This window comes from Meles meles, chromosome 19, assembly GCF_922984935.1.
Source record: "Meles meles chromosome 19, mMelMel3.1 paternal haplotype, whole genome shotgun sequence".
NCBI classification, from domain to species: domain Eukaryota; kingdom Metazoa; phylum Chordata; class Mammalia; order Carnivora; family Mustelidae; genus Meles; species Meles meles.
In genome coordinates, this window is record NC_060084.1 from 40,576,434 (window position 1) to 40,602,152 (window position 25,719).

A 25,719-nucleotide genomic window follows, 5' to 3' on the forward strand; every position below is an offset into this window, starting at 1 on the left:
GGTAACACAAGGTGCGGGAAGGTAAGCGGTCACACACAGTGGCTAGGAAAGAAGGCGGGACCCCTTCTGGTGGGTAAGTAGGTTGTTTATATCTTCCACCGACCAAATCCACATCTAGAAACTGATCCAAAGAGAATGCTGGGCGGAGTGTGCAGATGCTCACTGGTAGGCTGAGGACAACAGCAAGCATCTGGAAGCTGCTGAAAGACTGAGATGGGCCGGGTGGCTCAGTGGGTTAAGCCTCTGCCTTCAGCTCAGGTCATGATTGCAGGGTCTTGGGATTGAGCCCTGCATCAGGCTCTCTGCTCAGCGGGGAGCCTGTTTTCCCCTCTCTCTCTCTCTCTGCCTGCTGCTCTGCCTACTTGTGATCTCTCTGTCAAATAAATAAATAACTCTTAAAAAAAAAAAAAAAAAAAAGAATGAGATTGACAGCCACCAGGCTCAGCACCTACCGCAAGCAGACACCACGCGAAGCCCTAATGGAGGGGAGGAAGGGAAGAACCAGAGCCTCATAAGTCAGGCCTCTCATCGAGAAGGAGCCCCAGCGTCCAAAGATTAAGCACTGAGCAGGTCACTGAGCTCAGGGGGAGGCAGGTGGGGTTGGGAGGAAGCTTTCCCTGTCTTGGCATTTTTCCAAATGTTTTTCAATCCTGTTCTAAATAAATAAATAAAGCTGTATTGGGGGCAAGGTAGGAGGGAAGGAGAAACAGGCTCCCCGCTGAGCAGGCAGCAGAGTGGGGTCCTGGGGCTGGATCCCAAGCCCGGAGATCATGACCTGAGCCAAAGGCAAGCGGCTTAACCAACTGAGCCACCCAGGCGCCCCTTGACGGTGCCTTTTCATGAGGTCATTGGAAAGCTCATTTATTTAAAAATAGAACCAAATCACAGCGGGAAGCTTTGCTGACCACGAAGTGTCACACGGATACACACGGAGATGAGCAAGACAAGCCGCACTTGGAGCTGTGCTCATTAAGCCAGCCGAGCTACTCCGGCAGCACCTGCCTGGAACTCTCCAGCACACACGAGGGTGGGGAAAACAGAATGTCCCCAGATGTGCTCATTTTCCTATGACTGACATTTGAAGAGTCCCTTTTAGGCTAAAATGACATGGTTGGAAGCCTCAGCTAAAGAGCACTTGGCCGTGCCCGCAACATGTGATTTTTTTTTTTTTTTCCACTGAGTTTAATGTGGAATCCAGCACGTGACTCGTTCGGATCCTTGCAGATGCCCAGAAAGCTCCAAGTTGCTCCAAGTCTCCCTCTAACACGCCTGCACTCTTGCAGCCTTGGTGCCAAGCAACAAATGGAATCGTAAAGAAACCACTCAACAGGGACACCTGGGGGACTCAGTTGGTTCAGCGTCTGCCTTCGGCTCAGGTCATGATCCTGGAGTCGCAGGATCGAGTCCCACATTGGGCTCCCTGCTCAGCGGGGTGTCTGCTTCTCCCTCTCCCTCTGCCTGCTGTTCCCCTGCTCATGCTCCCTCTCTCTCTCTGACAAATAAAATCTTTAAGAAAGAAAGAAAGAAAGAAAGAAAGAAAGAAACCATTCCACAAAAGCACCTAAAGACATCTCCCAAGATGTCCCAAGACAAATCCCAAGGACTGTCTTGAGTCTCAGAGACATTGGTAAGTTCAGGCAGCCTGGAAACAGTTGGCACAAAGCTGCAGCTCCTGGGTTGTTTTCTACCCAGAAAATCAAATCTCGTGTGATCCCGAGTCCTGGGAGACTACCAATGTCCCTTCTCAAACTCCAAAATAAACCCCAAATTGACAGGGACCGGGACCTAGATGTAAACAAGGCAGCAGTCCCCGAGTGAAAGAGCTTCTGCCAACACTCACAGTCTCAGCTCCAGAATGGAGGTCAAGGGCAGCAAGCTTTCAAAGCACGAACCGACTGCTTTTAAAAGGACAGATTTTATAGCACCCAATGGGCATATAATTTTTTTTCTTCTCTAAACTAGAAGAAGTCCAAGATGAGTCAACTAACAGGACTGCTATGAAAAGAAACATAGTACTTGGAAGCATTTTTCACGACACTGGGGTTAACTGTCATCCACCGTGCCCGTGCTGGGAGGCTCCAGCAGGGGCTACCTCCCACCCCATGTCCCCTTTCTCCTCCTAAATGGACGCTGGAGGTGATTCACAAAAACTCAGAATGATGGGGCACCTGGGTGGCTCAGATGGTTAAGCATCTGCCTCCAGCTCAGGTCATGATCCCAGGGTCCTGGGATCGAGCCCCCACATGGGACTTCCCACCCAGCAGGGAGCCTGCTTCTCCCTCTGACCTTCCCCCCTGCTCATGCTCTCACTCGCACTCTCTTCTCTCTCATATAAATGAATAATATCTTTTAAAAAAAAAGCTGAATTTTTTAAAAAGAAGAGGAAAAAAAAACAGAAAGAGAAGGAAAAGGAGGAGGACGGGAGAGAGAAAAGAAGAGGCTGGATCTCCAGGAATTCATGGAGGGAAAAAAAAAAAAAACTACTCATAATTTCCAGCTATTCAAGTATTTAAAGATAGTTAACCAACATGTTTGATTTATTGGGAAATACATCAAAAAGCAGGATGGATTGGTCTATCAATACAGGAATGCACAGACAGATAAAAAGATAACTCTAACAAAATGTTCGCAGCAGAATCTAGGTACTGAATATATAGGGATTCACCACAAAATCCTCTCAGTTTTTCTTGAAGTTTAGAAATTTTCATAATAAAATGTTAGGGGAAAGAATTAGCAATTCTACCATAAACATGGCCTACACTGGTTACCAAATTTAAGAAAAAATTAAAATAGAGTAAAATTTTTAAATTCCAAAGCATGTCCTCCATGCACCATCTCTGGCTTGGCCTCCTGGGGAGGGAGGACCCAGGTTTCTAACTTGCCTTCTAGGGGCCTGCGCCTTGGAGCGACCAAAGACGGCGTGAGGTCACAGGAAGACAGACAACACTGTCTTGCTGAGGGGCCCAGGGGCGCCCTACGGAACTCAAATGACACTCGCCCCACTGAGCCTAAGGCCACTGGCAAGAGATACACAATTCCTAGTTTGTCTTTTTAAACAGTGAGTCTAGTGTCCAGTGCTTTGAGATTTACCTTGAGAACGACAGAGAAGTCAACATCCTTGGTCTCCTTCAGACCAAGAGGAATCAGCGGGACCGTAAATGCCTCCCTGTAAGGAACACAGCAAGGTATGTGAACATTGGGGTACCAGCTGCTCTGCGCCCAGCAGCCTAGCTCAGAGCACCCCCCACCTCCAGACACCAATCCTGCACACACCACTTCAGGTTCCCTAAAGATGCCTCTGGTCACGTGCCTGTCTCTGTTCTAAGCCCAATCCCAGGGCCCTGTGACTTCTGGACTACACAGCCTAACACAGGAGGCCTACCACCTTGACCCAGGTCTCGATTTCCACCATTCTTTGACTGCACTGAGGACCTCCCATGTGGCAGGGTCTGGGTCTGGGGTGTGCACCGCTCCCCGACCTGGGCGTACCACCTGCCAAGGGACCTCCTTCATCACCTCCCATCCCCCATTCCCCACCAGGGCAGGCCCCACTGCTCCTGCGCCCTCCAATCTGAGCCCTCGCAGGGCCCCCTTTGATGGGGTGTTATCCCCTTTGGTGTCCCAGCACCTGCACGGGGAAGGGCTTGAGGGCCGGGGCCCCTTTTGACACTTAAATGCCCCTAGTTTCAGCCCTGTTGTCACACCCCGGCCAGCTACTTGCCCCTCACACAGCTCCTGCCCCAAATGACCACCCAGTTCCCCCACAGGTCACCCTGAGTCTACATTCTTAGGGGCAGGGGCAGAGCTAACAGGAAGTAAAGGGGGCTCAGGCTGTGTGTTTTGCAAAGAGATTTAGCTCCCTGACCTGTAATAGGAGACCTCCTGGGGCCGCTCAGCCCAGCCAGGGAGAAGGCCAGGAATGCTGGGCAGGGTGAGTGGACAATGCAGCTGTAAGCTGAAACTGTCTCTGAGGCCCAGGGAAACCACGGGCTGCTATAAAAGCAGGCGCAATCCAACCCTGGGTGTGCGTGGCTTCCCCAAAGCCTGCAGGGAAAGCTGGACCCTACTCGAAGAAGAGAGGAGGGACCGTGCCTCTCTCCTCTGGGCCCCAGCACCCTCCTGCCCTCACCCCACTGGGGCTGGAGACAAGGCCTGTTCTCCCTGTAATTGGGCAGAGCACCCAGGGCACTCCAGCCCCAACCCCGCGCTAACAGAACTCCATGACCTCCAGCCTCGTGTTTTCTCATCTGCCCAGCCCGACCTCTTCTTCCAGGCCTGCCCCACAGAAATGTTTAAAGATCTACCGTGCTTAGAAAGAAACCATCTGCTCTGAAAATAGGAAGAGGGCAGAGGCGAACCCAAGTTGTCAGTACGAACCTGCACATCTTTCTCTTCCCTCTTCCCGATGGCACAGGGGACCGCCCGGGCAGCGAGGACCACGCTTAAATCACGCAGGGCCCTTCGTGCCTGTCTCTGCAGGTGGGGCTCCCTGCACTCTAGGGCAGCAAGTGGGAATATGAAACGTCCTACATTTACCAGCAAAGTTAGGCCCTGCCTCGCTTACTCAAGGAACTTCGACCTCGGGGCAGAACACTGGCATTTAATACCACAGCGGAGGCTGGGAGAAGCCTTTTACTAGGTGTTCTGATTTGGTGTTCAAAACCACACTGGGAGCCCATGGGTGAGCGAGGCAGGACACCTGGACGTCACAGAAGGAAGAGCTGAGGTTTCACACACTGACGCTTTCCCTCCAGCCCTAAAAAACACCCCACGCGCCATGCAGAGGCTTGGGGACAATCAGGAAAAGCACATTCCAAAGGGGACTCCGGGTTCCCAAATGTCATCCTTCTGTGAATCCACAGGACTGTTTACTGACTGAGTTTCCCCTGGTGCTCACCTATCTTTTGAGAACTCTCACTTCCCCACACAGAGCCTCTCGAAGTGATTTCACCTCCCTTTCAGAGGTAGCTACCCTTGGGAAGACTTTCTGAGCTTTTCTGAAGGCCCCGCCTCAATACCGCTCTCCCACAAACACTCCCCAGGGGAGGCTTCTGAATTACTGTATTTGTTTCTCAAAGATGTACTAGGGCCCATTTCTGAAGTGTCTCCTCAGGGAACTCACCTGGGTCCCCTTAATCTTTGATGTCAAGGATCCCTGTCAAGCAGTTGGTGTGCTTTTGTGTCCTATCCACAGAATGACCCAGGAAGGCCCCATGCACAGTGATGAGGTTGATGGGGAAGAAGGGAGGGCAGTGCGTCCCATCGCCCCCCCAAGCAGGCTGACTCTCAGATCCAACCACAAGGGCATCTTCATGGCGGAGCTACATCCTGACCCAGTCACACAGCTTTTCCCAAAAACTATGTCACAAGGTGGGTCCAAGGACAATTGGATGCCTTATCATCCAACTCCCCAGGTATTGCCAACAAACTCCATCTGTTCGCCCCTTGACTCTTACGCCACGCTCAGTCCTCAAACTGGTCCATCCCTCTCGTCCCAAAGCACTGCCCCCACTTACTCTGTGTTCTGGTAGACTCCCACTGAGATGTTGAGCCCCTCCAGCTCTTCCTTGAGCATCTGCAGGTCTGAGTTCACGAAGCTCAGCTCCAGGCGCACCTGCTCTCGAACCTTCTGGTTCGTAGCTACTCTGTTAGAAGAGAAGGGGGAGAAAAGTGCCTTCAGCCAAGTTGCCCAGCTGCCGGGGGAGCAGACCTCCCAGGCCCTGTAAGAAGTCCTGAGGGTTCCCTTGCAGGTATGAGGACCAGAGGTGATCAGATGTCTCCAAAATGCTCAGCAACCAGCCCATCTTGAGCCACGCCTGCCAGTAAATGGACCTGAGATGTCGCTGATACAATGAGCTGCTAGACATGAATCTTAAGACACCCCTACAAAGAATTAGCTTTGAGAAGAGAAGAGGGAACTGCTCCCAGCCACCCCCAAAAGACCATCAATTATCCCCTTGAAAGGAAATGGGTAAGAAAACAGAGGAGGAGATAACGCTCCCAGCTCATTCTATGAGGTCTAGTCTTACCCTGACTCAGACGAGAGGAGGACAACCAAAACAATAAACTGACATCCTTCATGAATATATATGCAAAAATCCTCAACAAAATATTAGCAAGCGGAAACCAGCAACATTTAACATAACTCGGATTACATACCACAACCAAGTGGGACTTATCCCAGGACTGCAAGGTTGGTTTAATATCCGAAAATCAATTACTGGAATATACTATATTTATAGGATACAGGATTAAAAAAACACATAGTCTGTGCAAAAAGAATGAATACTGTTACGCTGAAAAAATAAATAAAATGGAAAAAAAAAAGAAAAAAAAAGAAAAAAAAACAACAACAACAACAAAAAAACACATAGTCCTCTCAACAGATACAAAAGAAACGTGTGATAAAGTCCAACACAGATTCATGATAAAAATTCTCAACAAGGGGCACCTGGGTGGCTCAGTAGGTTAAACCTCTGCCTTCAGCTCAGGTCATGATCTCAGGGTCCTGGGATCGAGCCCCTTATCAGGCTCTCTGCTGGCAGGGAGCCTACTTCCCTCCCCTCCCTGCCTGCCTCTCTGCCTACTTGTGATCTGTCAAATAAATAAATGAAATTACAAAAAAAAATTCTCAACAAACTAGGAATAAAAGAGAATTTTACAGAACTCAATAAAAGGCATCTATGAAAACCCAAAGCTGACGTACTAGTAGTGAAAACGTACTAGTGGTGAAAGTCATGCTTCCCCATTATGATCAGGAACGAGGCAATAATACCCACTTCTGCCACTTCCAATCACTACTGTACTAGAACTTCAAACCAGTGGCAATACGTAAATAAAGAAATTAAAGGCATCTGGATTAGAAAGGAAGAAGTAAAACTGTCCTTATTCATATTCATAGATGAATGTGATTCATAGATGACATGATGTTGTATGGAGAAAATCCCAAGGCATTCACAAAACCCATACTAGAACTAATACGTTCAGCAAGGTCATAGGATACAATACACAAAAATCAATTTTACCTCCATTACCAGCAATGAGTACTCCATTTATTTATTTATTTGACAGAAAGAAAGAGATCACACGTAGGCAGAGAGGCAGGCAGAGAGAGGGGGAAGCAGGCTCCCTGCTGAGCAGAGAGCCCGATGCGGGACTCAATCCCAGGACCCTGAGATCATGACCTGAGCCGAAGGCAGAGGCTTTAACTCACTGAGCCACCCAGGTGCCCCTGGAAGATTCACTATTGTCAAGGTGTTCATATTCCCTAATTGATCTATCAGTTCACTGCAGTTCCAGTCAAAATCCCAGTGAGCTTTTTAGTGGAAATTGACAAATTGATCCTAAAATATATATAGAAATGTAAAGGACCAAGAAGCCAAAAAATTCTGAAAAAGAACAAAGTTGGAGGATTTAGGGTGTTGGACTTTAAAGCTTGTTATAAATCCACAGAAATCAAGACAATGTAGTATTGACGTAAGGACAGGCAAGGGAACAGAATAAACACCAAAAATCAATCTTTACATTTACGTTCAATTGATTTGGTTAAAGGTCACAAGGAAGGTCAAGGAAGGAAAGATAGTCTTCAACAGTGTCCGCAAGATCACCCCCACATTCAGTGATCCACTAGGAGGACTCACAGGACTCATAAAATAGTTGTACTCATGGCCCTGATTTATTACAGCAAAAGGGACAGGTACATGGAGTGAGGTCTAGAAGAAACCAGGCACAAACTACAAAGAGTCCTCTCTCCCAGGAGAGTCACACAGGACGTGCTGATCTCCTCCAGCAGTGTTTTGACAACACGTGTGAAACACTATCTACTCCGGAAGCTCATTTGAGCCATGGTGCCCTACGTTTTTACAGGGGACTGGTCAGGTAGGCACTTGTGTCTAGTGTGTTCCAAAATTCCAGATCCCTAGAAGGAAAGCAGGTGCTCAACATAAACCACACTGCTTGTGCAAACAGTTCAGGCACAGTGAACCCCTCTTATCAGTTCTGGAAATGGTGGAAACTATCCTGAAATTAAGTTTCCAGATACCAGCCAGGGGCCAACCTTGCAAGTGGGCTTTCTAAGGATAGCTGTCTCAGGTCTGCTCTGATAACTCTTTTCTGCATAATCAGCAAAAAAATAAACCTCATTCTAAATCTCATTCAGGGGCACCTGGATGGCTCAGTTGGTTAAGTGTCTGCCTTTGGCTCAGATCATGATGCCAGGATCCTGGGATCGAGCCCCACATTGGGCTTCCTGCTCAGCAGAGAGCCTGCTTCTCCCTTTCCCACCACTATTCCTCCTCCTTGTACTCTCTCTCTCTAATAAATAAATAAAATCTTGGGGCACCTGGGTGGGTTAAAGCCTCTGCCTTCAGCTGAGGTCATGTTCCCAGCGTCCTGGGATGGAGCCCTGCATCGGGCGCTCTGCTCAGCGGGGAGTCTGCTTCCTTCTCTCTCTCTCTCTGCCTGCCTCTCTGCCTACTTGTGATCTCTATCTGTCAAATAAATAAATAAAACCTAAAAAAATAATAAAAAAATAAAATCTTAAAAAAAAGAAAGAAAGAAAGAAAGAAAAAGAAAACACAAGCCAAGCCTGGGAGAAAAAATCTTTGCAAATTATATATCTGATAGAGAATTTGTATCTAGAATATATAAAGAGTTCTGTTAATTAAATAATAAAAAGACATACAATTTTTGTTAGCGGGTAAGACTTTTTAAAATTGAGATACAATTGACATACATTATATAGTTTCAGGTATAAAACATGATTCCATATTTATATATATTGCAAAATGATCACTATAAATCTAGTTAACAATCACCACAACAGTTACAGAATTTTTTTCTTATAAGACCTTTTAAGTTTACGCTCTTAGCAACTTTAAAATATGCCATACAGTATTATTAACTATAGCCACCACACTGTATGCTAAATCCCCAAGACTTGTTTATTTTATAACTGAAAGTTTGTGCCTCTTGACCCCTTTTACCTGCTTAACCCATCTCCCAACCCCCAACTCTGGCAAGCATCCATCCGTTTTCTGTATCTATGACCTTTTTTTTAAATAAAGATTCCATGGGGCTCCTGGATGGCTCAGTCACTCAGTCATTAAACGTCTGCTTTCAGCTCAGGTCGTGATCCCAGGGTCCTGGGATCGAGCCCTGCATCAGGCTCCCTACTCTGTGGGAAGCCTGCTTCTCCCTCTCCTGCTCCCACAGCTTGTGTTCCCTCTCTCGCTGTCTCTCTCTGTCAAATAAACAAACAGATCTCTTAAAAAATAAAAAAATAAAAATAAAAATAACGATTCCACATGTAAATGGGATCATACGGTACTTCTCTTTCTGACTACATCATGTAACACAATGCCCTTGAGGTCCATCCACGGTGTCACAAATGGCAAGATTTCATGCTTCTTTATGGCCAAATAACATTACACTGTATATACACCACATAGGTTGTTTTCTGTATCTTGGATATTGTAAATAATACTTCAATGAACATGGGGGTGAATATAACTTTTTAGGTTAGCATTTTTGTTATCCTCAGATATATACCCAGAAGTGGAATTGCTGGATCACATGGTAGTTCCATTTTTAGCTTTTTAAGGGAACTCCATAATGTTTTCTTTTTTTTTTTTTTTTAAATATTTTATTTATTTAACAGACAGAAATCACAACTAGGCAGAGAGAGAGGAGGAAGCAGGCTCCCTGCAGGGCAGAGAGCCCGATGTGGGGCTCGATCCCAGGACTCTGGGATCACGACCTGAGCCGAAGGCAGAGGCTTTAACCCACTGAGCCACCCAGGCGCCCCTCCATAATGTTTTCCATAGTGGCTGCAACAATTTACATTCCCACCAACCGTGCATGAGGGTTCCCTTTTCTCCACATCCTCTCCAACACTTGTTATTTCTTCTCTTTTTGATAACAGCCATTCTGACAGCTGTGAGGTTTTGCAGTTTTGATTTGTATTTCCCTGCTGATGAGTGATGTTGAGCATCTTTTCATGTGTCTACTGGCCATCTTATGCCTTCTTTGGAAAAATGTCTATTCAGATCCTATGCCCATTTTTTAATCAGATTGTTTCTGTGTTATTGAACTGTGCAAGTTCTTTATATATTTTGGATCTTAACACCTTATCAGGTAGATGATTACCAAATATTTTCTCCCATTCAGTAGGTTGCCTTTTCATTCTGTTGATGGTCCTTGCTGTGCAGTTTTGGAATTTGATGTAGTCCACGTGTTTATTTTTTTTACTTTTGTTGTTTCTGCTTTTGGTGTCAAATCCAAAATATCATCACCATGATCAATGTCCAGGGGCCTACCCTCTATGTTTCCTTCTGGGACTTTTATGATTTCAGGCCTTATATTCAAGTCTTTAATCCATTTTGAGTTAATTTTTGTGTATCATGTAAAACAGTGGTCCAGTTTCCCCATCACTAAGAGATCATCCTGTCTTCACTGTACATTCTTGGTTCTTTTGTATTAAGTTAACTGACCATACATGCACGGGTTTATTTCTGCACTCTCTGTATTTTGTTTCACTCATCGGTGTGTTTGTTTTTATGCCAATACCATACTGTTTTGATTACTATAGCTGTGTAACATAGTTTGAAATCAAGAAGCACGCTACCTCTAGGTTTGTTCTTCTTTCTCAAAACTGCTTCAGACTCTTTTGTGGTTCCATGGAAATTTTAGAATTGTTTTATCTATCTTTGAAAAGTGCCATTGGAATCTTGATAGGGATTACACTGAATTTGTAGACTGTTTTGGCTGTATGGATATCTGAACAATATTAATTCTTCCAATCCATGAGCATGGTATATCTTTCCATTTACTTGTGTCTTCAGTGTCTTTCATCCGTGTCATAGTTTCCAGTGTACAGGTCTTTCATCTCTTCTGTTAAATTTATTCTTAGGTATTTTATTTTACTTATTTATTTTTTAAATTTGATGGCTTTTTCTTTTAAAGATTGTATTTATTTATTTATTTGACACAGAGAGAGAGAGAGAGAGAGAACAAGCACAAGCAGGGAGAGGGGCAGAGGGAGAGGGAGAAGCAGATGCCCTGCAGAGCAGGGAGCCAAACGAATGGGGCTCGATCTTAGGACCCTGGGATCATGACCTGAGCTGATCACAGATGTTAACCGACTGAGCCACTCAGGCACCCCTATTATTTTTGATGCAATTATAAATGGAATTATATTCTTAATTTCTCTTTCTGGTGATTTGTTATTGGTGTATAGATATATGACAGATTCCTGTATATTGATTGTGTATCCTGCAACTTTCTGAATTCATGAAATGGACAAAAGACTTCAATAGACATTTTACTAAAGAACATATATGAGGGACGCCTGGGTGGCTCAGTTGGTTAAGCGGCTGCCTTCAGCTCAGGTCATGGTCCTAGCGTCCTGGGATCAAGTCCCATATCGGGCTCCTTGCTTGGCAGGGAGCCTGCTTCTCCCTCTGCCTCTGCCTCTGCCTGCCTCTCTGCCTACTTGTGATCTTTCTCTCTCTGTCTCTCTCTCTGACAAATAAATAAATAAAATCTTTAAAAAAAAAAAAAAAGAACATATATGAATGTTTAATATGCACACAAAAAGGTGCTGCATGTCTTGAGTCAATATAGGGAGATACAAATTAAAACCAAAATGAGATTAGACGAGTAATAGTAATGCTAGTAATACTAGTAATACTAATATCATATACTAGTAATAAAAAAGAAACAATAACAAGGATTGAGGAGGATGTAGAGAAACTGGAACTCACACGCTGCTGAATGTAAATGACACAGCACTTTGGAAAACAGCTGGGTAGTTTCTAAAAATGTTAAATATCTGGGGCACCTGGATGGCTCTGTTGGTTAAATGTCCAACTCTTGATTTCGGCTCGTGTCCAACTCTTGATTTCAGCTAAGGTCATGACCTCAGGGTCATGAGATTGAGCCCTGCGTTGGACTCTGTACTCAGTGGGGAGTCTGCTTGAGATTCTCCCTCTCCCTCCGCTCCTCCTACCACTCGCTCACTCTCTCTCTCTCAAATAAATAAATCTTTTTTGAAAAAAAATTAATAAAAATGTTACACATATTATCGTACAACTGAGTCATCTACTCCTAGGAATCTATGTGAGAGGAATGAAAACTTACATCCCAACAAAGATGTGTGGGTGATGTTTACAGAAGCATGACTTGTAAAAGACACAAAAAGTGGGAAAAATCCAGCTATCCATTAACTGGCAAATTGGATTAGTAAAATGAGATCTCTAGAATTAAATGGTGTAAGCAATATGAAGGTATGAACTTCACCCAAATCCTCAAAGCGGAAGTTCGGACACCTGCTGGAAGACTTTCCAGGTGCCTCTTCACTTTGCGGATTAGGAATCAACGCAAAAGTTAACACTGGAAAGAATAACCAAGGCCATGGGGCGCCTGGGTAACTCAGTTGGTTAAGTAACTGCCTTAGGCTCAGGTCATGATCCTAGAGTCCCGGGATCGAGTCCTGCATCAGGATCCCTGCTCGGCAGGGAATCTGCTTCTCCCTCTGACCCTCCCCCTTCTCATACTCTCTCTCTCTCTCAAATAAATAAAATCTAAAAAAAAGGAACAGAAAAAAGAATAACCAAGTCCCGAGCCAGGCCTTGAGGGCACATGCCCATGAACCATCCCGTCAGGTCCTCAGTCATTCCTCAGACCAGCTACTAGAACTTCCTCCTTTCATGGATGAGGACATCTGAGGGTCATCAGCCTAGAGCCCAGCCAGCCAGAGAAACAGTACCTGATCACATTCTCCACGCCAGCTGATGAAAATCCTGTCACCTGTCATGGGCTCACTTTGCTCACTGCCTGTTCACCTTTCCCCCAGAAAGCAAAATACTAAAACACTTCCCCTACAGTCTGCCCTCTGCGCCGGGGCTCTCCTGGCCTTGCCACATATTTGAGCTCATCAATGTGTTTATAGGTATACTCCCTCTCTTCTCTCTCCCCTTCCCATCACTGAACTCCTTCTCCTTGACCTACAAATTTAGGCCACGCCTCCTCAGAAAAAGCCATGCTTGACCCTGGCTGCAAATAGGATGACACTTGCCCTTTTACTACTCGGTCCATCCTCTCAACGTCTGGGCTTCCCAGCAGAAAAATGAGATACTGGAAGCTCAGTCTGGCAAATATCATTAGTTTGGGGATTTTGGTGGGGGGCGGGGGAAGCATGATTACCCGTAACAAATACATTTTATATTACAACACATATACACATACACATACATACCCCTAAAACAAAAGTCGCACAAACCAAACTTGGCCGTGCATACACTATATCCCAACATATTTGATCCCTTTCTAATAGCTTATTTTTTATTTTTTTTAAAGATTCTCTTTATTTGTCAGAGAGAGAACATGAGCACAAGCAGGGGGTGTGGCAGGCAGAGGGAGAGGGAGGAGCAGGCTCTCTGCTGAGCAAGGAGCCCGAAGTGGGACTTGATCCCAGGACCCCAGGATCATGACCTGAGCCGAAGGCAGACGTTCAACCAACTGAGCCACCCAGGCATCCATTTTTTTTAAAAAATAGCTTACTTTTTTCACTTTTTTTTTTTTTTAAGATTTTATTTATTTATTTGACAGAGACCATAAGTAGGCAGAGAGGCAGGCAGAGAGAGGAAGGGGAGCAGGCTCCCTGCCGAGCAGAGAGCCCGATGCGGGGCCTATCCCAGGACCCCGGGATCATGACCTGAGCCAAAGGCAGAGGTCACTTTAACCCACTGAGCCACCCAAGAGCCCCTTTTTTTACTTTTTTTAAAAGTAACTCTCCTGTTCTGATTCTCTGACACCAACTGCGTGCCCAGCAATTCAATTCAATTCAACTGAATTCCCACAGGTTAAAGGCTCAGTATCCCCAAGACTGCCCCCATGTCAGTTGCCAGTCACAAGGTTGGGGGGGAAGCACCTCTACTTGCGACCAACCAGCTACAAACCAAGGTTCTCCCAACACCCTTCTATGGCAATTTGCCAGAATGACTCAGAACACTCAGGAGATCACTTTGCTTATATTTACTGTGGTTTATTTTAAAGGACACAACTTCAGAGCAGTCAGCTGGAACAGACCCACAGGCCGAGGAGGGGGAGCGGCTTCCATGTTCTCTCCAGGCACGCCACGCCCCCAGCACCTCGATGTCTTCACCAACATGGAAGCTCCCAAAGCTCATTGTGAGGGGCTGCAGGGAGGCTGCCCTGTTTCATTATGTGGGCACAATCAATGAAGTCATTGGCCATTGGCAACTGAACTCCATCTTTAGCCCCCTCCCCCTCCCTGGAAGTCTAGGGGTGGTGCTATAAATTACAATCCTCTTACCAGGTTTGGTCTTCCTGGTTAAAAGACCCATTTTGGGGGCGCCTGGGTGGCTCAGTGGGTTAAAGCCTCTGCCTTTGGCTCGGGTCATGATCCCGGGGTCCTGGGATCGAGCCCCACATCGGGCTCTCTGCTCAGCAGGGAGCCTGCTTCCCCCTCTCTCTCTTTGCCTGCCTCTCTGCCTACTTGTGATCTCTGTCTGTCAAATAAACAAATAAAATCTTTTTAAAAAATTAAATAAATAAAAATAAAAGTACCATTTTGAAGGTCCTGTTCCCCCATTTGCACACAGAAGATACGAGGTTCCAAGGGTTCTAAGAGCTCTGTGCGAGGAACCAGGCAGAGTATTCATTTATTTTGAATTAGAATATGCCCAACATGGGGCTCGAACTCACAATCCCGAGATCGAGTCCCACATTCTACCGACTGAGCCAGCCAGGCACCCCCCAGATATTTATTTTTTATAACACCACAGCAACCCCCTGAATTGATTTCGTTAAACACTAAAGTCACAATCTGCCATTTGTAAAATCTGCACAAATCTGTAAAATTCTCAGGTGTTTCTGAGAATGTGACTGACTGACTAGGCGGTCATGTCCACAAGGACACAAGGAAAGAAACTGGGAAGAGCTGCTTCTTTGCAACTGGTCTGCCTTTGGCGGAACCAATGGGTCTGATATGTTGTGAGTCACAGCCCCTTCTTCATAGGGCCTGCCAGGAAGCTCCGAGGCAAACTGCGGCCCGTGACCAACAAAGGATACAGAAGTTAGGATGGAGAACAAGAACTTTGCCTTCTATTTCTTTCTCTTTCTCCCGGGAACTGGCATTGTCTTTTCCACATGGTGGGGGCTCAACAGATTTCAGTTGATGAAAAACAATAGAGTAAAGACCACTTCTCTAGAAGCAATGGCGGGGGTGGGGGGACTGGTTCTCAGCAATAGAGTAGATCCAACTTAAATATAACAATCTGCACCCTAAGACCCTTACCCAAATATCTGCAGAGCCTCTAAATAGGCCAATTGGACTTTTTCCACTTCTATATACCGATTTACCACTTCTCTTCCCTCTTGACTTGGCAATTTGAGATTTAGGATTTGCAACAAATCAGTGAGCTGCTCTTTGGACATGGACCTCTGGGTGGGTCACTCTGGAAAAGTTGTGGCCAGGGAAGGGGCGCGGAGTGGGCTTAAGGGTCAGTCTCCACAATGCTAACCTTTGGGTATGAGGACTAATGGAAATGGGAAACCAACCCCGGAGTATAAGCTGCTTCTAGCACAGAGAATGATTTTTCAAAGATTCGCTGGTGAAAGGGGACTTCTCTTTTTTTTTTTTTTTTTTTAAAGATTTTATTTATTTATTTGACAGAGAGAGATCACAAGTAGGCAGAGAGGCAGGAGGAAGCAGGCTCCCTGCGGAGCAGAGAACCCGATGCGGGGCTCGATCCCAGGACCCTGAGATCATGACCTGAGCCGAAGGCAGCGGCTTAATCCACTGAGCCACCCAGGCGTCCCGAAAGGGGACTTCTCAAATAAGGTCAATCAATTGAGTATGACGTATGTGTCCAGGCGGAGGGGAGAGCCAGGGTAACATTATGAAAATAGAATCAGCTGGCCCAAATTATGAATTAAAACCAGAGCCTCGGTCTCCTCAATACTGATGCTCTGCATCTGGGTGGTCTTTCCAGATGGCAACAAATCACTTCTTTGGGCCTCCTTGGAAGAACATGGCTTTCTTCTCACCTTCCCCTTGACTGCAAACCTCCTCTGAGAACCTTATGGCCCAATAACTGAGGTTAGAGCCAAAACAGCCCTTAAGGTCAAGCAGGAAGGGGCAGACGGTGTTTCAGCCAAGTCTCCAATTTACGTTCTCCATGGCCTCCCTCTGGCCTGGACCTCCAAGGAAAGGCCTCTTCCCTTGGGTTTTTCATAAAGAGCACGCACACACTTGCAGAAAGTCAAGAATGAGAAGGCCTCCCACTGACTCTATGAGTGATCGGCCCAACAAGCGTGAATGGGGACAGAAAGCGACATTCAATTATTTCCCGAGGGTACTGACCACACCCACACCTTCTTTCCCTGAATTTGGAGCTGTTGAGACCTTTTCCACCTTAAGAATTAGCTCCTGCGTGGGCGCCTGGGTGGTGGGTTAGAGCCTCTGCCTTCAGCTCAGGTCATGATCCCAGGGTACTGGGATCGAGCCCCGCATCAGGCTCTCTGCTCACTGGGGAGCCTGCTTCCCTTCCTTGCTTCCCTTCCTCTCTATCTCTGCCTGCCTCTCTGCCTACTTGTGATCTCTCTCTTTCTGTCAAAAAATAAACAAAACCTTTATAAAAAAAAAATAAGAATTAGCTCCTACGTGACTATGGCTTGCTTCTTTGCTTCAAGTCCAAAATTTCTTTAACGTCGGTGTTTTCTCTTAAAGATGCAGGTGAATTTTGAATGCTGACCCATATAACTCCATTTGCTTTAATGTAACTTTTTTTCCCAAGCCTTCTAGTAAAATATTTGTCCCTCCCCCCTTGCCCCCACCTTGAACAGCCACACTGACAAGCATCAAAGACTTGTACCAGCTTCGGAGACCTTACTGGAACAGTTTGGACCTTAATCCATCTGACCCCAAATCCTGCAAGTACCACCTGGTGGCCTCCTGTGGCCACCAGGGAGGGCAGCAGATCAGCGGATCTGGCAGGACATCTGATCCCAGTGTAGCCAGGGTAGGAAGGCAGGCCTCAAGGTTGCTGTGGGCCCCAAAGGCCAAGGGGGCTCCCACACCTCACAGCACAGACACACACCAGCCTCTGTAAGAACTGACCATGTGAGCAGCCACTAACCTCAAGTCACTCTTATTACAGCTGATGCTACCCCTGTCACCCCTGGCCCAGAGCTTCATGACCCTCCGGCCCAGGGGTTACAAACTCGAGGTCAAGGGAAAGCTTGTGCACTTGGTCCTCAGGGCGTTATTCCCAACACCGCCCCCCCCCCCCCCCCACTGAACTATGCACCAGAAGATTCAAAAAAAGGAAAAAAGGAGAGAAAAAGGTCAGATCTCTATCTTCTGCAAAAACAAAAACAAAAATAAAAACCTGCAGACCTATGAACCTCAGTCCTCCCCTCCACTTGAGGCACACGGCAGGCGGCCCCTCCAGAGAGAGCATATGCTCTGCACTTGGCCACTGTCCCCACCACTCTCTACTGCCTCACAGCACCAGGCCCAGCTCCTCCGGTCTTTCCCAAGCCCACTCAGCCCCTGTAAACCTCACGGTGGGCCAGCCCTGCTCTAGCCCAGAAGGTACCAGTACAAGAGGGGAACCTGAGCCCACAGACGTTGAATGGCCGGCCCTTATGCAAAGGGCCAGTTATTTAAAAACGGAATGTCGTGGCAACGTGCTTAAATCTCACAAAGACCATCTCTGTTTCAGAGAAACAGCATCACATTTCCACCCCAGCTTTACTCAAGGGAGGACAGGGTGCTAGGGAAAGAGAGAGAATATTGTCCTTGCTCAGCCTAGAAAAGTACATTTAAAAAATATCGGATCTCTTCCCCGTCAAACTCCAGGAAGCTCATGGACTCTTGGCAGATCCAGGTCAGAGGAGGAGAAGACCTTGAAGGGGTAAAAAGCCTGGCTCCTCTCAGTGCCTGCTGAGCCCCCTACCAATGCAGGTAAGCACTGGGACTCCCACCCTCCTGCATCTGGGGGACTTCTTCCAAAATGCTCTTTTTTTAAAAAAAAATTTTCATTTATGTGAGAAAGAAAGAGAGAGTATAAGGAGTGGCAGAGGGAGAGGGAGAGAGAATCTGAAGCAGATTCCAAGCTGAACACAAGAGCCCGAAATGGGGCTCAATTCCATGACTGTGGGACCATGACCTGAACTGAAACCAAGAGTCAGACACTGAACCAACCGAGTCACACAGGTGCCCCCTCCCAAAACTCCCTATCTTTATCAGAGGGCTGTGGAGGGACACCTAAGAACCTGAAGGCCGACAGGTGCACACACAGGACAGCGGCACCCAATTTATGAGAGAAACTACCTCCTGGCAGCAGGGACAGCCACCCAATCAGCCGCCCAGCAACAACCACAGGCCCAGAGCCGGACTTGGCCGAACACTTTATTTGTTTTCGGGAAACCGTTGGTGCGGCCGGAATGAGATTAATAAATACCTTTAGGGTTCTCTCTCCCAACATTCTCTAGAAAGGACCACTTTGAACTTTGAGGCCACTGTGAAAATCATTAACAACCCCACCCCGCCCCCACGCTCCCAGCTTAACGACAACGGCCAACCTGACAAAGAGCTTGAACACCGGGGCTCTGAGGGTACTTGCTGCTGTCATTAAAAGAGGAAGACAGACAAAACCACCCTGGTTCCTGCCTTAGAAATGCCAAGGCCCCTGGTCAGACAGGAGCCTCCGCCCCCCCGCCAACTGGCCCAGTTTCTAAGGCTGCGCCACGCGGTCACATCTCCCTTTTATCGACGCCCTAGAAAACATCACCTCTGACATGACTGGACTTGTCTGCTGTGGATTAGGTCCCCCCACAGGAAATCAGGCCTCGTGAAAGCACGGCCCGTAGCCTTCTCCTCTTGCACCACAAACAAGGCCTGCCACTTCCTAGGTGCTCAGCAAATTCGTTTAGGGGCTGAACGAACCGTGCAACCCACGGCAATCCACTCTGGGGGAGCCACTGAGCTGCCCGCCTGCCTCCTTAGCCACATCAAAGTCTCAACCAAAACCAGCCACCACAAATCACACCAGGGAGGATGGAGTGGGGGGCGGGGGAGGGGAACGCATCCGCAGCCTTCCCTTCCCAGCACAGCGAGCCCAGGGACACCTCTCCTGAAACTGGGGGCCTCTCCCAAGCTACCAGACCATCCCCAGCTCCAGGCTTCTCTGGGGACAAGGACGCTGCCAGACATTTTTTTTTTTTTAAGATTTTATTTATATATTTGATAGACAGAGATTGCAACTAGTCAGAGAGGCAGGCAGGGAGAGAGAGGAGGAAGCAGGCTCCCTGCTGAGCAGAGAGCCCCATGTGGGGCCTGATCCCAGGACCCTGGGATCATGACCTGAGCTGAAGGCAGAGGCCTTAACCCACTGAGCCACCCAGGTGCCCCGCTGCCAGACATTTTTATTTAAAGATTTTATTTATCCATTTGAGAGAGTGAGAGTGAATAAGAGTATGAGAGGGGAGAAGGTCAGAGGGAGAACCAGACTCCCCGTGGAGCTGGGAGCCTGATGCGGGACTCGATCCTGAGACTCTGGGATCATGACCTGAGCCGAAGGCAGTTGCTCAACCAACTGAGCCACTCAGGTGCCCTACCAGACACTTTAAAAGGTGAAATGTAGTGGGGTGCCTGGCTGGCTCAGGTGGTGGAGCGTGTGATTCTTGATCTCAGGGTTGCGAGTCTGAGCCCCATGCTGGGTGTAGAAATTACTTAAAAATAAGTAAGTAAATAAACTTTAAAAAAAAAAAAAAAAGGTGAAATGTCCTAATATCCTAATAGTTTCGCAGTCTCCTCCAGTCACAGCCTAGCTTCCACCCTGTTACAGAAGTAGCTGGAGAAGAGATTTTCAGAACCCTGACCACGCTAGGACTTGCGTACTCTATGCTAGCCTACATGTACTGATGCCTACGCACAGCACGGTTGTTCAGGAGCTGGTGGTAGGTTTAGGTGGTTGGTGATGTTATCCTCCAGGCACTGGCAGGATCTCACTATAAAAATGAGAAGTAATTCCTGCACTTTGTAAAAGAACATCCAAACACTGGAGGCAGGGACATGACAAGAGTCACCTCCATGCCCATTCCTGGTCTTGCTCCCAAGAGCTGACTCTAAGAGCTTCTTTCTTCATCTTTTCTGGAAGAAGTCTCTGTGTGCACAAAAGCAAACATACCAATTCTGGGTGCCTGGGTGGCTCAGTCGGTTAAGCATCGGCCTTCGGCTCAGGTCGTGATCCTGGGGTCCTGGGATTGAGCCCCACATCAGGCTCCCTGCTCAGCGGGAAGCCTGCTTCTCCCTCTCCCACTCCCCCTGCTTATGTTCCCTCTCTCGCTGTGTCTCTCTCTGTCAAATAAATAAATAAATCTTCAAAAACCAACAAACATACATACCAATCCTGTAAACACATAAGCAAGGCAAACTGTCCTGCACCTTCCTGTCCCCCCACTTAGTATCTCAGACATCTTTCCTAGGGAAGAGATACAGAAATGAATTTACCCTGTTTATTTTATTTTTTAAAAGATTTTATTTACTTATTTGCCAAAAAGAAAGAGAGAGAGATGGCACAAGCAGGGGAAGCCTGGTTTGGTGTATTTGTTTTTCCCAACAGTCTCTGAGCACCTCTGGGCGCTCACCGGCTTCCAACGACACAGCTGACCCACTGGGAACACCCAGGATTCATATCCTGCCAGGTTTCCGGGTTCCCTCTGGGTTTATAGGTTCCAGGTCCCTGAAAGAGCCCCCCCCCCCCGCCCCCAATCTCTTTCTGAGGCTATAGGAGGCATCTGTCTCACTTGGCCAGGCAGCAGGCACGGTGGGGGCCACCCAGTGCAGAAGGTGGCATGGGGCTGACAAGAGCTACCCCCAGAACTCTGGAGGAAGAAGAAAGGCTGCACTCTTTTGAAACAAGAGGAAGCTGGCACACTGTCTGGCCTGGCATTGAAGGATGTGGGGGGAGCTTATAGCTACCTAGGACACAGGTGAATTTTCACTGAGTTCGAAGCTTGATAAGTAATTATTTTCCCTTCAGAGCCCCAAGGCCATGGGGGCTGCACTGGGGCCTCTCCTTAGAGGGATGGACACTGGCAACAGAAATGTTCCATTCCCTCCCTCCTGCCTTCCTCTCCTTTATACATCCAGCAGATAGTTACCAAGCAGTGATTCTAGCCAGGCATCGTTTCTCCACTAGGCAATAGAGAAAACAGACAGACACATCCCATACAAAGCAGGGAAAACAAAAGAATGTGATCACTGGCTTCCCCCATGGCCAATCACACAAACAGGCTGGGTAAAATACTTGTCTTGAATAAAATCAGGCTCTAGGCAAGGAAGGGGTCTGCTCCAGGCATCAGCAACAAGGAGGGGACCCCAAAGTTTAAAAAAACAAAACAAAACAAAACAAAAAAAAACCCACAAGAGTTAGAGAGGAAACTGGGCAGGCCTGAGAGTTTCAGGAAGGATAGGCCCCAGGAGAGGCTGGCTCCCTGACAAGGCAGTGAAGCCAGTGGTCACTCACTTCAGGAGGTTTTCTGCTCCTGTTCTCATCCGCACGGCTTTCAGGATCTGCTGGTTCAAGGCAGCCCTCTGATTCTGCAGTCGGCTCCGGCCAGTTTGTGCAAGGGGATTGCAACCCTAAGGGAAAATGAGAGATGACCCTTCAGACGTCAGCCACTCTAAACATGACAATGACAACACTGAATGTAACAGAAATGTTTTAAAAATGAACCTGTTCTGAAAATAAGAGTAACATCAAAACAGGAAATACACAAAATATTGAAAAGTATCAAAAGAAAATAAAAGTCACTCATAACAACACAACTCCAAAACAGCCACTGTATGTTGGTTCCCTGCCTGTGTATTTTTAGACACATATTGTTATTTTTCATATTAGTGAGGTGTTGGGAGTGCCCAAGATCAGCCCACGTTCAAATTCACCAAGACTCAGAGGACTCAGCAGGTAATTGCGCTCACAGCTGTATGACAGCAACTTCATAAGGATACAGAGTTGGTTCACAAGGGGGGAGGACAAGGGTAGATTCTAGAGCAATCCACAGGGAGGCTCCCTTATGCTTTCTCCCACCCATGAGGGGGTCACACAGAGCATAACCTCCTTCCCCCAGCAACAAAAATGCATCGTGTGTCCGACGTCACCACCCAGGTTGGCCCATTAGAAAATCAACACCCCTGTGAAGTGTGTAAACCTGGCGATTCACAGACCTGTACCCCTGGGGATAAAAATACATTATATGTTTATAAAAAAAAAAAAAATTGGAAGGGGAGGCGAACCATAAGAGACTATGGACTCTGAAAAACAACCTGAGGGTTTTGAAGGGTCGGGGGTGGGAGGTTGGGGGAACAGGTGGTGGGTAATAGGGAGGGCACGTATTGCATGGAGCACTGGGTGTTGTGAAAAACAATGAATACTGTTAATGCTGAAAAAAAAAATAAATTAATTTAAAAAATAATAAAAAGAAAAAAAAAGAAAAAGAAAAGAATAGGACATTTCTCCAAAAAAAAAAAAAAAAAAAAAAAGATGTGGTGCTCTGGGTGGGAGGGTACTAGGTAAACCGGAGGAAATGTGAATAAAGTATGGACTTACTGAAAAAAAAAAAGAAAGAAAGAAAGAAAATCAACACCCAGTGGTTTTACAGGGGCCTGATCACAAAGGCACCCCTTGCCTAGAATGTACCCAAATTCTAGACTCCCAGGAGGAAAGCAGGTATTCCTCCTAACCCACGTGGTCTGTGCCATTGGCCTAGGGGAGGTGAGCCAAACCTTATCAGTTAGGGGATGGAGGGAACACTGGGAGAGCCAGGTTCCCAGATGCCAGGGAGGGGCCAACCTTCCCAGGCAGGCCTTCCAAGAACAACAGCCTCAAGCCTACTATATTAACCCTTTTCTGACAGTGGCACGTACCGTTTATCTAAATTTCTCACATACTACTCTAGCATGAAACTTTCCTTTATTATGAAATGTTTCTCAAAACCAAGACTTTGATGATTGCATAATATGCCCCTTTGGAAAAAAAAAAAAAAAGACTGACCATTTCCTTGGAGTTGGACATTCGGATTGCTTCCAGGTATCTGCTTTTTTTTTTAAAAGATTTTATTTATTTACTTGACAGAAAGAGATCACAAGTAGGCAGAGAGGCAGGCAGAGAGAGAGGGGAAGCAGGCCCCCTGCTGAGCAGAGAGCCCGATACGGGACTCGATCCCAGGACCCTGGGATCATGACCTGAGCCGAAGGCAGCGGCTTAACCCACTGAGCCACCCAGGCGCCCCAGGTATCTGCTTTTTTAAAAAATATTTTATTTATTTATTTGAGAGAGAAGACAAGCGGGGGGAGTGGCAAAGGGAGAAGCAGGCTCCCCGCTGAGCAGGGAGCTAGATGTGGGGCTCGATCCCAGGACCCCAAGATCTTTACCTGAGCTGAAGACAGCTGCTTAACTGACTGAGCCACCCAGGAGCCCCGATGTATTTGCTATTATATATAATTATTTGATACATATATGTAAGGATGAATCTTTATAAACCTCTATTTTTTTTTTACTTTTTTTTTAAGATTTTATTTATTTATTTGACAGACAGAGATCACAATTAGGCAGAGAGGCAGGCAGAGAGAGAGAGAAGAGGAAGCAGGCCTCCTGCCAAGCAGAGAGTCCGATGCGGGGCTTGATCCCAGGACCCTGGGATCATGACCTGAGCCGAAGGCAGAGGCTTTAACCCACTGAGCCACCCGGACGCCCCTCTACTTTATTTTTTAAGGTATATTTCCAGGGCAGAGGTACAGACCTAGAGGCACAAAACTTCTTTAAGACCTCAGGTGCACCAGCCTAATTACCCTCCAAGAAAGAAAGGCACTCCCTTTCCCCCTTAGCCTTAGGCAACCACAAATCTACTTTCTGTTTTTTGGTGTTTTTTTTTAAAGATTTTATTTATTTATCTGACAGAAAGAGAGAGATCACAAGTAGACAGAATAGCAGGCAGAGAGACCAGGGGAAGCAGGCCCCCTGCTGAACAGAGCCCAATGCAGGGCTCCATCCCAGGACCCTGAGATCATGACCTGAGCCGAAGGCAGAGGCTTAACCCACTGAGCCACCCAGGTGCCCCTCTACTTTCTGTCTTTATAGATTTACTTATTCTGGACATTTTCATACAAATGGAATTATACAAAACATGGTCTTTTGAGATGGGCTTCCTTCATGTAGCAGGATTTTTTTAATAATTTTTTTTTTAAGATTTTATTTATTTTTTGACAGAGAGAGAGAGAGATCACAAGTAGGCAGAGAGGCAGGCAGAGAGGAGGGGGAAGCAGGCTCCCTGCTGAGCAGAGAGTCTGATGTGGGACTCGATCCCAGGACCCTGAGATCATGACCTGAGCCGAAGGCAGCGGCTCAACCCACTGAACCACCCAGGCGCCCTGTAGCATGATTTTTTAAGGTTTATCCGTGTATCAGTACCCTAATCCTATTTGTCCCTGACTAATACCCCAATACAAGAATGTTCCACATTAATTTATCCATTCATCAGCTGATAGACATTTGGGAATATTTTCACTTTTTGGCTATATGAATAGGGCTGCTTATCTGTGTACACATTTTTATGTGGGTATTTTTTTTTCCTTGCTCTTGGCTATCCATCGAGGAGTGGAACTGTTATGCCATATGGTTAATCCTGGGTCTAACCATTTGAGGAAATGTCAAACTATTTTCCGAAGTGGCTATATGATTTTACATTCCCACCAACAGTATGTGAGGGTTCCAATTTATCCATATCCTCAATACTACCAATTATTATTTTTTTTTAATAGACAACCTAGTGTGTGTGAGATCTCTATATGGTTTGGATTTGCATTTCCTGGATGGTTCATGATGTTTAACGGCTCTTCACGTGCTTATCGGCCACTTGTGATTCTTCCTTGGAGAAATACAGATTCGGATATTGGCTCATTTCAAACGAGGTGTCTATTTTTGAACTGAAAAGTATTCTTTTCATTTACTTTAGAGAAAGAGAGCAGGGGTGAGAAGCAGACAGAGAAACCCAAGCCGACTCTGTGCTGAGCATGTAGCTCCATGTGGGGCTCGATCTCACGACCCTGAGGTCACCACCTGAGCTGAAACCAAGAGTCAGCATTTAACCCACTGCTGAAAAGTATTATTTTTAATCTTTGCCAAGTTGATACACAACAACAGGCATCCTGTTCTCCCAATATGCATTTATTATTGGTAAACTTTTTTTTCATATATTATTGATCACGTGAATTGCCTCTTCAGTGAACTGTCTTGTGTCATCTGTTCATTATTTCCTAGAATATATGGACTGCAATGTTCCACTCCGAAAAGTTTAAGATCAGAATGAAAGTTTCACTTTAACATACCAGTGTGCTTCCCACTCTGGGAGGTAAAAAGCCCTAGGATCTGAGTGAGGGCTCCATTCCTTTGTGAAGCTTATCTCTAGGTTCTGTCCACGGAGGGGGGCTGCGGTTACCCCCCGGGGTAACTGCCAGGCAGCACTCCGTTTAGAGATGCCCTTTCTCTGCGGCTGCCATTCAACTCTGCCCCAGCTCTGCCCAAGCCATGCCCGTGGCCTCCACCCCAAGGAGGGAGAAATTATTCAGAGCCCTAATCTTCTCAGGGAGTCCCCGTATCAGTGGCCTTTGGACCAGAGGATCAGAAA

The 25,719-nt window shown here is 46.7% G+C and overlaps 1 protein-coding gene across 1 annotated transcript in view; it reads right to left on the reverse strand.

Annotated features, from left to right (window-relative positions):
• The window catches only part of RHPN2 (rhophilin Rho GTPase binding protein 2), a 60,807-nt gene that overhangs the window by 25,487 nt on the left and 9,601 nt on the right, over positions 1-25,719 (reverse strand). Inside the window, exons 2-4 of the mRNA XM_045988456.1 lie at positions 21,561-21,676; positions 5,517-5,645; positions 3,091-3,166 (exon numbers count right to left, since the gene is read on the reverse strand). Of these exons, the coding sequence (XP_045844412.1) occupies positions 3,091-3,166; positions 5,517-5,645; positions 21,561-21,676 (321 nt within the window). The remainder of the gene's footprint in view (positions 1-3,090; positions 3,167-5,516; positions 5,646-21,560; positions 21,677-25,719) is intronic.